This window comes from Scomber scombrus, chromosome 11, assembly GCF_963691925.1.
Source record: "Scomber scombrus chromosome 11, fScoSco1.1, whole genome shotgun sequence".
Taxonomy (NCBI): domain Eukaryota; kingdom Metazoa; phylum Chordata; class Actinopteri; order Scombriformes; family Scombridae; genus Scomber; species Scomber scombrus.
Genome location: NC_084980.1, coordinates 24920866 through 24935751, shown reverse-complemented (window position 1 = coordinate 24935751; position 14886 = coordinate 24920866). Strand labels below are relative to the sequence as shown.

Here is a 14886-nt window from a genome sequence, read left to right as displayed (position 1 = left end):
TTTAAGGCTCAATTTCATATTTGGTCATATTGATTTCCTCGCCCCACTACCCATCCAACCATTCAGTCCAAACTTCCTGAAATCAACAAGTGATGTGATGAATGATATTATAACTGAGTGTGCCAATATGTGTGGATATCCTAGCCACGCGTTACTCCGCTCGACTTCAAATTGTTTCAGTTTACACACTGTTGCTTGATTTACAACACACGGACGTAAACGTGTCCAAAACATCAAATGCGTGATTTTCCTCAAACCCCTTACTAGACGTGATCTTTTATCATCGTGAAATGTTTTTCAGAGGTGCAACAAGCTGGACCTGTAAGGTGGCTATCATTGCAGTAACAGTGGTCACAAGTTAATTTGGCTGTGGTGTTTTGAAAATCGTGGCTGTGCACACTTCATTTTTACTTCAATAGTTGGTATATCACCTTGTGACAACTGATGAGTGTAATTGCGTGGCGTAATGGTTAAACACTACGCTGTAATGGTTTTGCAGTTGGTGACACACTCGGTTCAAATCCCGTGTCGGGTGACTTTTTATTTATTTATTTTTATTTAGACATTTATACAGAATATGGTGACCAGTATTTCGGGTCCCACAATTGTACATCACAACATGAAGCATCATGCTTGGATTAACCAGGTGGAGCGGGAGATCATCAGATATTTATGGAAGTACATTCAGGCATACGCGAGGTCAGCTACGTTTTCTCTCCGTGATCGAAACATCTGCAGTCACAGTGAGAGAGGCCCAACTTTTATAAACAAAGGTAACCAGTTAACGTGGAAACCAGTTGATTTGTAACACCAGCATGTGTTTGCACACTTAAGTCACCACAGATGTATACATACACTGCTACTGGCATGTTGCACCCTGACTGAACTTGAATCCGACCACAATTACCGCTGTTGAGGGCTGTGGTGTGTCTTGGTCACGTAAGTTTGAATGAAATTGTCGCAATGTGAAACATCGCGGTCTGAACTATGCAAATACTTTCCTATACTGTGGCTGTGACAGCAGTAGGCTACTGAAATCTGAAAAAGCAAAGTGGCGTGTAACCGAAACTGACAGAAATACGTGACGGGGGCACGACTTCCTACACTGAATTACTGAACTAGTACTAATGTAAAATCAATGGGAATCCTTTGAATCAATAGTTTTATAGGCTGTCATTAGAATGAATCCGTGTGTCCACCAAGAAAGAGGAGGAGAGGATTCCCATTGATTTTACATTGGTATTGTTTCCGTGATGGGGACACGTACATTTCGTGCCCCCGTCACGTATTTCTGAGAGATCAGGCTCGTCGTGCCCCGTATTTCTGTCAGTTCAGCGTCAAAAAAGTGTTCCAACAGCCTACTCGTAGTCATGTCTCTCTCCACCGAAAACTCCGTAGCGTACTGTCTTTCGCGGTAGCTTTCAATGTGCAGAAAGTCCCAAATAACACAATTCAGTCAGGGTGCAACATGCCTTCTATCATGTCAAACTGTAAACTACTATATAGATTGTAGGGTTAATGAACGTAGCATTAATCACTGTGTATCACTATCCCCAACACGCTACAAGTAGTAGCTACATGTGTACATATTTCTGCACTCATCAGGGAATGAAACAGCAAAGACTTAATATTGGCGATTTGATTAAATTAGAGTTTTATTGCCATTTGCACAGGTACATCACAGTAAGGGTACATAGGAATTCTTGTGCGTTTCCCTGAGTCAAGCAGACCTAGCTTAATTAAAAACAAGTTCCAGAGGTTAATAAAATAGACACTAAGTCACATTATAAATACAAATAACAAATAAATAATAAAACACAACATATGAATAAAAGACACATGAGTACAAAACACTTATTGCACATTATTGTTATAAGGGTATTGCACATTGTCCGTGTTGGGATATATATAGTATGAAATGAATTGAGGTAGTTTCTTCCCTCCCTAATGTCCTGTGCCACTAGTCTGATAATGGCTGGGCCCTGATGTTTACTGGCCTGCAGTCTCTCTGATTGTAGTCCACATTGTTTCTGATATGAGAATCGAGGTTTGATGTTGTCTATTTTCCTTCTCACATCTGTGATGACTGAACTTTGACCTCATATGTTCATCACGCCCCTCCTCTGTCTCCTCTCACAGGGAGAAGATGATCTGCAGGATCCTTCTGCTCATCAGTCTGATCTCCTGTGTCTCAGGTTAGTTTACATCCTCACTTCCTCATCCAAAAAGAGAAGTCAAAAGATTTGATGACTTTAGTTGTAAAATATATCAGTGAAAAAATCAACAGAACTATTGAAGCGAGTAGAAACTCTTCATTACATTTGGGAAGATGATCTATATTCAATTATTGCTTAGATTGTATTTATTATTGGTATCAAGCATGACCTTTTTTACTTTTACTTATTTTTAAAGGCTTTCCCTCTCTGTCTCCTTAACAGGAACATTTGAAGTGAAAGTGACACAGACCTCCTATCAGGCAGAAGAGAACCACAACATTGTGATGACTGTTTGTGCTATTGCTCTGCCTGGTTGGTCCTTTTCTTTTTTTTCTCCTTCTAGGAAGTACTCAAGCCAAACCCAGGTCATCAGGCTGAAGCAGTTCACTTGGGCTGGGGGTTGGGCCACCTTTTAAAACCAGCTGGCCTGCTCAGTCTTTCTCTCTCTCTACCAGCAGCAGAACCCTTTTTTCTTTGTTTGCTTGATTTTCTAGCACTCAACATATTCCCGCATCCATGCACTTCCAGACACCACTGATTCTACAGATAAAGCACATAGTTTTGATTCATTTATGAAAATAAGTTACTGTAATAAATTACTTTGGTTTTGTTTAACTAAAATGTGTGTTCTCCTCCTTTGTTTTGTCTGAATTTTGAGCCAGTTCAATGGGGGCTCGTCCGTTCAGTAAGACCTAATATTTATTTGAATATGGTTGTTTTTTTCCCCTTTCAACTGGCATTTGTTTATTGCTGGGGTTTTTTTTGTTTTTGACTGTTTCTTGGGGGAGAACTACACATGCTGGTTCTTTATTTTTTGGTAGGTAATGGGGTTGAGGAGAGTGTTTTGGTGCTCAGTTTGGTCCAGTTTTGGTAAGTAATTTTAAGGGGTGACTTTTGGTGTAGTCCTTGTAAGGAGTCTCCCCCTGGTAGGCTTATCAGGTTGTCAGAAGTGCACTAGGGACACTTTTAGATTGCAATTCCTGATGAAAAGCTGAAAGACACCATAAAAAAGACTGTGAAATGTAAATTGCTGGATGATGGTGTATTGGTTATGAGGTGACTCAAAAGCCTGTGGTTTCACAGGGTATTTTGACTTTTTGAGCAACAAAAGGAGCTTCTATTGTTACAATTGGAGCATGAAAGACTTAAGCACGACAGACAACTTGAAATGGAGGTGTTGAGGCAAAGAACTGAAATGCATAAACTTGAGGTTCAACAATATAGGCTTGATATGATTAGGGAAGGAAAATTGGCAAGTGAGGGATCAGTTCAAAGAAAATGTGAATATGAATTAGATGGAACTAATCTCCTTTTGGTCCCACACTTCACAAAAGCAGATCCGGACCTCTTCTCTCTGTTTGAGAGGGTTGCTGAGTCCAGGCGATGGCTGGATGAAGGACGCACTCTCCTCCTCCAATGTGTGTTCACAGGGAAGGCGCAGGAAGCTTATGCTGCTCTCTCACATGAAGATAGTGTCAAGTATGAAAAAGTTAAGGCTGCAGTTTTGAGAGTTTTTGAGTTGGTTCCTGAGGCCTATAGGCAGCGCTTTAGGAACTTCAGGACACAAGATGCCAAGACACATGTTGAGTTTGTTCGTGGTCTTGAAACTGTTGCATCGCTGGTGTATGTCAGCTGGTGTAAATACATTTGAAGAGTTGTGTAATCTGGTGATTCTTGAACAGTTTAAGAACTGTGTGCCTAGTAGCATTGCCATTTTTATTAATGAAAGGAACCCCAAGACTCCTCATGATGCTGCTGTTCTGGCTGACGAATATATTCTGACTCATAAGACTACATTTTCGACGTTGTACCAGGTGACGCTGGTTATAGGTCTTGCCCTAATTTTAGAGGTAATGGGGGAGGATTGGGGTCAGATTCAAGTAACTGTGAGCGTCCGCCTTGGAAGAAATCTGTGTCTAGTCATACTTGTAACTACTGCCGGTGCGAAGGACACTGGAAAAGTGAGTGCCCTGCACTTAAAGCTAAGTCTGAGTCCATTCATGGATCAGTGACGTCCAGTGCTTTGGCTGTGCCTATGTGAAAAATAGTTTCTGGGGAAGAAAATAAGTCTGTTAGTAATACTACATCGGATTACTCTGCCTTTATTTCACAGGGGACTTCCGGGGTCAGATGAGAAAATAGCTGTGACCATTTTGAGAGATACTGGTTCTTTGGACTCTTTTATACGAAAGTCTGTTATGCCTTTTTCTGCTGTTACTGACACAGGTCAGTTTGTTGTTGTTCGTGGGTTGACTCCTTTATTTGCCCCACTCCACAAGGTGAACCTGAACTGTGGTTTAGTTTCTGGCGATGTAAACATTGCACTTCGGCCTGAACTTCCACTGGAAGGGGTCAATATTATCCTTGGTAATGATTTAGCTGGTAGTCCTGTATGGCCAGATGACACAGATGGGGATATTTCTGAGCAACCTATAGCTTGTCATCTTCAGTCTTCTGTGGTTGAACCAGGGAGGGTCCCAGAAAAGCTGAAAGCCTGTCTCTCTTGGGCTAGGAGCAGGAAAGGCCCTGACCTCTCCTAGGAAACAGAGCCTGAAATTCTCCCTCCTGCTGATCCTTCTTTAAAAGGATTTTTTGGACATGCCTCATGTTGAGGACTTAAAAAGTGCTTTCAGTACACCTACCCCAACAATTGCTTCAGCGCCTTTGTGTCCACTTGGATGTTTACAACCAAACCTGACTGTTCCTCCACCTCACTAAACATCTACTGTGAACTGCACACTAATTTCAAAAAGCAACAAGAAAAGTGGAGAATGTAAATAGCGAGAAAGGGGTTGATGATTTGTTTAAATCAATATGTGAGGTGATAAGCACAGTAACATTAGAGACAATACCAAGGAAAAAAACAACAGTTTCACGGTGGACTGAAAAATGTAATCTAGCAATTCGAGCTCGCAAGGCATACAGACAACTCAGGAAACACCCAACTGAACAATATGCGACTCAATATAAGAAGTTGGGAGCAATTAAAGAAGCAAAAAAGAAAAGCTGGCAAGATTTTTGTAGTAAAATAGGGCCAGAGACAAGTGTAAGTCAGGTCTGGGGGTCATTCATAAAATGCCAGGAGCATTTAAGCAAACAAATATACCAGTCCTCTACAACAGCGGTAAAGTTGCAGTAAAGAAGAAAGAGAAGGCAAACATGCTAGGTAAAATATTTCAAAAAGTTCATAGCTCTGAAAGCCTTAGTGCAGATAACAGAAATGGAAGGGCGGAAATTATCATCAGGGAGCAGGATAAGCTACAGTATGATTACGACAACGCAGAAATCATAAATTTATTTTTCTCAATGCAAGAGTTAAAAAAAATCAAAGCTGGATCAGAGTCGAGCCCAGGGAAGGATTTGGCCTGACCTACAAGACGCTGACACACTCAGGTGACATAATGTTAGAAGAAATAAAAGCACTTTTTAACACAGTATGGGAAGAGGGAAATCTACCCAAGATCTGGAAACATTCAGTAATAGTCCCAATATTAAAACCAGGCAAGGACTCTCATGATCCAGGGTCATACAGGCCAATAGCACTCACTTCTGTAGTTTGCAAAGTCATGGTGCACATGGTAACAGATCGCCTGGTGTACACTTTAGAAAAGAAAGAGTACTTTGAGTTGCCTCAAAGTGGGTTCAGGTTGGGGAGATCGACAATGGAAAATAACGGTTACAATTAGACATTGATGCAAAGAGGCCTCTAGTCAATAAAGAAGCTGTAGTAAGCATATTTTTAGATATAGAAAGGGCGTATGACACATAATGGAAAGAAAGACTTATGATAAAGCTCTATAAAGCAGGAATAAAAGGAAGAACGTTTAACTGGATTAAAAACTTTTTGTGTGAGAGAACAATCCAAGTAAGAGTAGGCACAGTAATGTCGGCTGTGTAGAGAGTAGAAAATGGTACTCCCGAGGGAAGTGTAATTAGTCCAGTGCTATTTAACATCATGGTGAGCGATATGTTCAGTATATTGAAGGAGATTATGGGGTGTCCCTATTTGCAGATGATGGGGCCATTTGGAAAAGGGGAAGAAACCTCCTGTATATCCTCAAACAAACTCAAAAAGCACATGCTAGGGTAATTGAATGGGCAAATGAATGGGGTTTTAAAATATCAATAGAAAAATCAGTATATAATATTTGGCTTCAAAAGAAAGGTCCCGAACATTGTCTTATCTTTGTATAGCACCAACATAGAGAGAGTGAAATGTTTTGAATTGTTAGGAGTATGGTTCGATGAAAGGCTGACCTGGCACACACATTTCGAAAAAAACAGTAAGTAAATGTGAAAAAGTTGTCAAAAGTTGATCTGCAATGGCAACCCTCATGATAGTATATAGGGCCATGATCCATTCGGTGCTTGATTATGGGAGTCTTGCGTATGGGTCGGCAGCACCAACAGTGTTGGTGAAGCTAGATGTGTTACAAGCTAAAGCTCTTAGAGTTTGTAGCGGAGCATTCAAGACAACTCGAGTGGCAGCTCTACAGGTAGAGTTAGGTGAAACTTCTCTTGAAATAAGGAGGACAAAACTGACATTGCATTACTGGGCTAAATTAAAGCAAATGAACCTAACCTTCCAACTAAGTGGAACAGCACTGGCAGCTAACAGGTAGGAAAAGTAAGCAAAGTTTTGTGAACTCCATGAGGCAAAGAGCAGATGAGATTGGGATTCTTAACATAAAAGTGGGGTCAACTATCTGCAGGCCTGACACTCCACAGTGGCTGTGGCCTGAACCTGATGTAGACCTGGGCATCCTAAACAATATCAAAGAACAGGTAGTAGATCTACATAACATGGTTCTTGAGCATCAAAAGGAAGTGTGGGGAAATAGCTTACACATCTTTACTGATGGTTCCAGAGACACTTCTACAGGAAGAGCAGCATTTGGGTTTTTTGTTTGGGAACTTAAAGAAGGGAATGGGTGGAGGCTTCCAGATCAGACGTCAGTCTATACAGCAGAGCTGTTTGCCATCCTCTGTGCTCTAAGGTGGACTGAAAAGAAAAGATCTGAGTCGACAGTAATTTGTAGTGACTCCCTATCAGCGTTACACTCTATAGAAAACCGTAAGTCCAAGGCTAGACCAGACATTTTAACAGAAATAATACTGGCTGTACTAAGAATTCATAAGTTGGGATGCAGTGTGTGTTTCATGTGGATACCAGCACATGTCTGAATTCGGGTGAATGAAGCAGCAGATCAAATAGCAAAGAACACAATCCAGAAGGAAAAGGTTCAAATCTCTATTGGGCTCGGGGTAATGGAGGAAAAAAATCATCAAGTCATGACAGCAAGAGTGGGATAGGGAACAAAAAGGAATACACTTTTATTCAATACAACCATCCGTAACTCAAAAAAGGAAGGATGAGGTCAAGCTATTGAGGCTGAGACTTGGACACTGTGGGTTAAAGAGTGGGCTGGCCCTGATCAGGAAGCATCCAGACAGGAAGTGTCAGTGTGGACAGACGGAAACAGTTCAACATGATCTGTCTGACATTGGAGAATTAATATTGAATATGTTAACCATACTAACCAAAGGAGATCTGGAGAAAATGAAAAAAACTGGTGGAATATCTGCATCCCACTGGTTTGTACCAGATGATTTAAGGTAGATATTCTGCTTCAGACGGGGGTCTTATCACAGTTTCAGTTTCAGGGCGTTGCCATTGTTTCAAAAGTCTACAGAATGACTGTCTGTTTCTTTCTTCCTTGCTGAATCATCACTCCGAATCACTTTGGACGTCTTCCTCGACTTGCTGAGGGATGGGCAGCTGATCTCCCCAGTCGCTGTTCCGGGCGCAGCGGTACACGTCTCTGAATGAAGACCGGGAAACACAAAAGTCGTGATCAGAAACCACAAAAGTCGGAAAACACATGGAGATAGTTCAGTGATAAATTTAAGCGTAACAGTAACATGACTACAGGTCTGTGTGATGCTCAGTAATAATTTAATTTCTCAGGATAAATTGAGAAGCGCTTTACACAATGTATAGTGATTTAATCATGAATCAAACATCATCGATTTTGGACTTTGTGAATCAAATCGGGAGATCAGTGCTGATACTACTTATGACTTCTAGGATTTTTTTGGATACATTTTCTGTTAATTGACAATCAAATAAAATCTCTATAATACATACTGATCATATTTATTATTGATAGAGTCTGAAAAACTGTCACAGGCCAAATGCTGGTAAGAATTTGACACCATGTTCGCAGTTCATTCAAAAATGATACTAAAAGCAGGCAAGACTTGTGGTCAAATAGATAAAAGGACACAGCAACAAATCCTGAATCAAAATCAGTGAACTTATGCAGCTTCTGATGAGTTAGATGGTGTTTGTGTGTGTGTTGCAGGAGCTTCACCTGCTGTGTTTTCGAGCCGTCACCACCAGGTGTTGTAGTTGTCCGTCTGGGCAGCACATCCTGCAGTGGACGTGTCTTGTTCTGCGCTGCACAGGAGCTACGATCCTCCCCCAGTCCACATCGTCTGTCTCTGTCTCTGCCTCTGTCGGGTCTGTCCGAGTCATAATCAGGTAGCTGAACTTCTCTGTCTGACGGTCGTTGTGCTGGGGGAAAAAAAGCCAAAAATCCAGGATTGAGATGCGTTAAAAACACTGAGAATAGATACAATAAGTAAGTGTTACATTCAGCAAAGCTTCTAACTCCCCCACCTTTCTGAATGTGTCGTCTATAGAGTGTCGTCTATAAATAGATTGCCAGATTCTCAGAAATGTAACCGAGGAGCCACATTTTGTGAATCTCAGTTTCAATTTTTGATTCTTTTTTTAGTTTGATTGTCTGCTGACTAATTTATGTAGAAATTGTTGATACTGAAAGAAAAAATGGAAGACGCACAGGGAACCAAACTAAAACTGAAGGACAGTGACACCTGCTGGAGATATGAGAAAGTTGTACTCTTGTACACATGTTTTATTCACACCTGTGGGAATGGGTTACTACTCTCCTAAATAAATTGTTTATAATAATTGTTCAGTAAAGTACATTTTACTAAGTCCCCAGCTTTATGTATTCTGGGTGTGTTACCACTCTGACTGGAAGACAGAGGTTATGGGAACGTTTGGCAACTAAAACAGGATGTAGAATAATACTGAGACACTGGAAGTCGTCTACTCTGTGTTGTTTTAAGGAATGAATCGAACTAATGACAAGAGTGGCGACATTTGAATGAGTAACTTACAGAGTGATGGGGAGAAGAAGATATTTTCAATCAAGTCTGGGGCTCTTTTAAATTAATAGAGGGGATGTCTGATTAAATAAGGGGCAACTGATGTAATAGATGCAACCAATTGGTCAACTCATAGGTCAAATATAAATTATAGATGTAAGACACTTGTTTGGTTTTTTATTGATCTGTTTTCTTGTTTTTAATGTGTTCTTTAATGTGTATATTTTCATTCAAAAGAGGACAGTGACCTTTTTATGTATGTTTGCATTTTTGTATGATGATATGTTTATTCTACTGTCTTTCAAAAATATTAATAAAAAAAGGGAAGGGACCTAAAGTTATATTCCAAAATCAAGTCCAACAAATAAGCGAATTGCCGTCTTACCCCTGAGAGAGGCAGAGGATGGTACAGCTGGTTGAAGTTGCAGGGGTTGGTGGGCTCTCGGGCCATCTTCGGACACTTCAGCTCATGCGGACACTAAAAAACACAAAATGGTAAAGAGAAATATACAAAATGAGTGTGATGCTGCTCTTTTCTAAACAAATTTTAACCAGCTGGGATTTAAACGTACCGGGGCGAACACTGAAGCCGGTCTGCTGTCCAGGACGGTCTTCTCTCGTTTCTGGAATTACAGATTATAAATCATCAATCTGCTTTAAATTAAGTGTGTAAAACTAATCACACAACAGTTTTAAAGTGCTATTTCCTCTGCTGTATTTAAATACCTTCAATAAAGTGTCTCTGGCCTCCATAAGCATCTGATGTCCCTCTTTGGTCCCATTTTCCACCAACACCTAGAATAATAAATCATTAAGTAAACTATCTGTCATCTGGCACAAGGACAATAATATTATACACACCACTAAAGAAATATTCAAGTATGAGACTTCTATGATAAATGTTTAGTTGTTATTTCAACCCACCAGATACGAGCTTGTTTTCCTCCACAGAGTAATCACCGCCTCTTCTCGCTCCTTCACATGAGGAAGCTCTGACAGTGTGAACGCTGCGACCACCAAGTCAAACTGCACCTGAGAGAAGAAACACACGACTGTCAGAGCTTCATGTATTTGAAATTATTTGTGCAACATAAAAACAACATAAAAACGTTCCCAGCACAAAACTGAACGAAGCAAATTTATGAGAAAAAAAAGTCAAAAAATGTGTTTTATTCTGCCAAGAAGTCACATAGCCTCACGTTGCAACACTGGACCGACGTTGTATGTCGTGCATTATGCCTGCAGTGGAAGAACTGATCAAATTGTACTTTTCTGTTGGGTTTAGCACCTATACCATCTATACTATGTTTTGATTTGAGTTATGTTATAGTATATTTGTACCCAATGCTGCTATTTTTTTCTTACTATTGTTTTTATTGCTTTTGTATTGACTTATTATTTATTGTTCTCTATTCTTTTTGTTGATGCTATTTCTATTTTTACTGTCAACTTTGCTGCTGCAATAATGTAAATTTCCCACCGTGGGACTAATAAAGAAATAACTTATCTTATCTTATGGGAGAGCACACAGTTTTAGTGTTTTATATATGTCAGAAAAGGCTGCCATGCCTTATAACATTTATCTACAGAGCCACCCAGCGTATATCGTATTTTCTCTGTATGTATATACCTCATAAGTTCACGGACCCGCTGGAAGTGTGTGGGAGAGGCTTCCTGTTTCTACTTCACGAGGAAAAATGTGATTTTTAAAATATTGCTGGAATAAAAATAAAGTGTGTCTTACTTTAGGAGAGACGGGGAGGAACTGTCGGAAATAGACTTGTTTGAAGTGCGGTTCTCCTCTTTCATCGTCACCTGCTCGACAAAGAACCAAAACAGGTGTTTAAACCTCCTGATGAAGCAATTGATAAAAACTCTAAAAGGGTAAATTCAAAATGAAAATAAAGATTTGCACCTTTGAGAAGTTGCTCTGCCAGAACATTCATTGGCGCCGAGCTGTCCACACACACCATCTCCTTCAGAGAGTCGCCCCAACACGAGTGAGACGCCCTGCAAGAAGTACACACAAGAATAAACTTTTACACTCGTCTCGTTATAATATATTAATATGAAAACTCTCGTTATGTTGCACCACTGTCGTCAACTAACCAGACGACCGATCCAAGCCCAGAACCAAAATCCAGGAGAGTCTGAGGGGCGAAAGAGGGTTTTCTCTTCTTTATCTGAAATAATAGAAAAAAAAACATTTAATACTTTTATAATTCTCTTCTTTTCCAAACTTTACAGTTATAAGTGTGTGTCTAGATGAAGTGAGTCATAGAGGAAAGTCCTGGTGTAATCAGTTAAATCAGAAGAAATATCTGAGGCTCTAAATTAGGTGATAAATTTAAAAAGCTTTCATCGCTACTTAGTCATAGTTTAAAATATGCCAAAATGTTTCAGCCATTAAAGCCTAAAGTACAAAATGTTCGCCTATAGGCTGCTTCTTATATATGTTGGCAAGTTATGACATGATCATTATGGAGTCTCAGTTCAGCAGAGGAAACCCCACATGAAAACATTTACATAATATCAAAGGAAACAAACAGCAATTAACTAAAAAAATAATATATATATAAAACAGCCAAATTATTACGTTTTCAGGGCTTTTTTACCTCATTTAGAGCTCTCCTCACTGCTGCGTAGCCCCCGGCCAGCCGAGAAGCCATGTACACCACGCCTAACTCTTCATCATACCTGGAGAAACAGAGAGTGAGCTGCATGTAGCATCATCATCATCACACACAGTCACACAGGAGACTTCATCAGCTGTAGAAACTCCATCTTTCCACTTCTGGGTTCGTTCAGAGTTTGATTTATTGAGGTGACTCAGCTTTTTATAGGATTAGTGTCAGCATGAAAATTTTAAATGTAGTTTAAGTGTATAAAATAATAATGTTATAAGTTAAAAAAAAATGTCAGCTGAAACAAATCAGACTTGTATCTTGTATCATTGTTAGAAATGTGTATAATTAATTTAGAGCATATCTGAAAAAAAGCTGTGAAATTCATGAATAATCTGCAATGATATGAAGACTATAGATAAAAGTTGTTATTACTTCATAGGAGTCCAGTGATATGTTGTTTTTTTGAGCTCTGAGACGACTTTCCTCTTGATGCGGTCGTCCAGCGCCAGCTCATCGATGTCTGAAATATAAAACACACGTTTATTTATCTTCAGCACATAAACACTTCTATAATATAATTTCTATTAATTTAATGTTCCTTCTCTACGCACCTCCTCTCTTCTCCATCTCTTTCTCCCAGAGCTTCTTCTCCAGACTCATAGCTTTCTGTCTCAGAGTGGAATCCTCGACCGCTCGTTTCCTGCTCCACAGGAAGTTGGTGAGGCCGAGAACGCGAGCTGGAAGCCGCGTCACCTGAGCTTCTGCAGGTGGAGATATTCACAGCATTGTGACAGATTTCAGGACCTTTAACGCCACAGACACATTTGGTATATGAACTCATAGCTGCAACTAAGGATTGTTTGTGTTATAAATTGATCTCTTGATTATTTGTTTGATTAATCAGTGAGTTGTTTGACCCATGAAATGTCAGAAAATGGTAAAAAAAAATGCCAATTACTGTTTTGTAAAGCTCAAAATGCAGCCTGAGATGTGTTGTTACTCTCATACATGAGTAAATTAAGAAGAAAATATTCAGTTAAGAAGCTTGAACCAGACAAATTTGGCATTTTTTCTTTCGGAAATTACTCAAAACAATGAATCAATTATCAAAATAGTAGTAATTCATTTTCTGTCGGTCTACTACTTGAATTAAACTAATTCTATGTATTGCAATTTCACTTTATTTTATCTTATTTCTATTAATGTTCCTGTTACATTTACGTTTGGGTTTTTTTTCACGCTTTTATGTGAAGTACATGATGTATGTAATTTATTTTGTTGTAAAGCTGCATTTCTAATATGGAAGGTACCATATAAATAAAGTCATGATTATTATTATTGTTAATTATTTCACCTCTACATTCGCATTCACATCCAGAACTGAACTTACTGTGAATTATTGAGCACGCAGCCATCTGGAGCTCCTCAGGTAGATGAAGGATCTTCAGGTTAGTCACACCTGGATGTTTCCTGTGTGGTTCTCCTTTTAGGAAATCTACTTTAGACTGTGGGTTTGTAGCTGCACTCATCGCCTGAAGATAGAAAGAAAAAATAAGTTAGTTTAGTCTAGTCCAGTGGTTCGCAACCTAGGGCTCAGGTCCCTCCAAAGGGTCATCAGATCACTATTTGGTGGAGCTGTTAACAACTCATAGACATCTGAAATGTGACCCTGACTACACACTGTTTTTAAAAAAAACATCACTGGCTTAATCTTTAATAATGTGTTGTATATTAAAAGTGCTTGAGTAAATGTACTTAATTACTTTCCACCACTGACAAATACATTATACAGGTACAATTCAGCCAAAAAATAGGCAAGAAACATCTTAAGAAACAAAGAAAATGTAAACGAAGCCTCTACAAAGAGAAGAAGTTGGCTGATAATGAAATGTTAGAGTTTAATGTTGTCTAATTGTAATATGAACAGAGATATTTATTCATATTTTCTGTCTGACCTCCAGCAGATGAAGATGATGCGTTCAAGGACCCCCACAAACAGCACTCACCCTGCACACCTGCCTCACAACACCGGCTGTCCGACAGACAACACAGACTCTGTAGCTCTGAGCAGCCATTTCTTCTTCTATAAAACAGCCTCGTCCTGTTTTATAGTGTTTTTTACTTTAAATATCATCCACACCTCCTTTAACACCGGTCCACGTTAGTGTTTCAGGAAACCTTCAGCAAAAATAACTCCGGGTATCTGTTCAGGCGGAACCTTTGTCCGCTGAAGTTTAGTTCCTACTGGTGAGAGAACAGACAGGAGGAATCACTCTGCTTTTATTTTAGGTGCAGCTCAACACATCTAAGAATTACATGGACTAAATCAGGAGCCACTGTCATAAAACCCAATTTAATCTCTAGGGGGCCAGAGCAGTAAAAAGATTGCATAATAACCTATAAATAATATATAATACATATTATAACTTTACTACAATAAACCATCTAGATAGAGGTACTCCTGTAAGAAATACCAATAAAATGAATTGAAGCCCTTTTTCTTTAAAAAAAAAAAAAAAGAAAAAAAAAAAGCAAAATATTAAATTTACAACATGGATACATAGAAAACAGGATTTCATTCAGGTATAAAACCAGAATACAAAAACTAAATTTCCGACAATGTAATGTTTAAAAAGTAATTATAGTGAGAAACTTGTCAAAGCAATGAGAAACTATCTCAAAATAATTACTTATGGTCTTATTAGTTTCTCATTATTTTGAGAAAGTTTCTCATTATTTTGAGAAAGTTTCTCATTATATTGACTTACAGTTGAGAGACAGTTTTTAACTTATAGACAAAGTTATTATTGCCTTACAGCTCTGCCTTTGTTTCAGGATGTCTAAAA

The 14886-nt window shown here is 39.2% G+C and overlaps 1 protein-coding gene across 1 annotated transcript; it reads right to left on the bottom strand.

Moving 5' to 3' along the window:
* Positions 1–7586: 7586 nt before the first annotated feature.
* Positions 7587–14212, bottom strand: mettl17 (methyltransferase like 17). The gene is made up of 14 exons (XM_062429095.1): positions 14047–14212; positions 13431–13572; positions 12652–12801; positions 12473–12560; positions 12029–12110; positions 11523–11596; positions 11329–11423; positions 11158–11228; positions 10338–10445; positions 10140–10208; positions 9986–10036; positions 9799–9891; positions 8591–8793; positions 7587–8038 (listed from the first exon to the last, which is right to left on the bottom strand). The coding sequence occupies exons 1-14, from the start codon at positions 14113–14115 to the stop codon at positions 7945–7947; spliced, it is 1389 nt and encodes a 462-aa protein (XP_062285079.1). The 5' UTR covers positions 14116–14212; the 3' UTR covers positions 7587–7944.
* Between the last annotated feature and the right edge of the window lie 674 nt (positions 14213–14886).

Coding starts and splice junctions, on each gene's coding strand:
- mettl17 (XM_062429095.1), bottom strand. CDS start 14,115: ATGGCTGCTCAGAGCTACAGAGTCTGTGTTGTCTGTCGGACAGCCGGT. Junction 12,111..12,472: donor TATCACTGGACTCCTATGAA/GTAATAACAACT, acceptor CTGTTTCTCCAG/GTATGATGAAGAGTTAGGCG. Junction 10,446..11,157: donor TCCTCCCCGTCTCTCCTAAA/GTAAGACACACT, acceptor TTCTTCTCTCAG/GTGCAGTTTGACTTGGTGGT.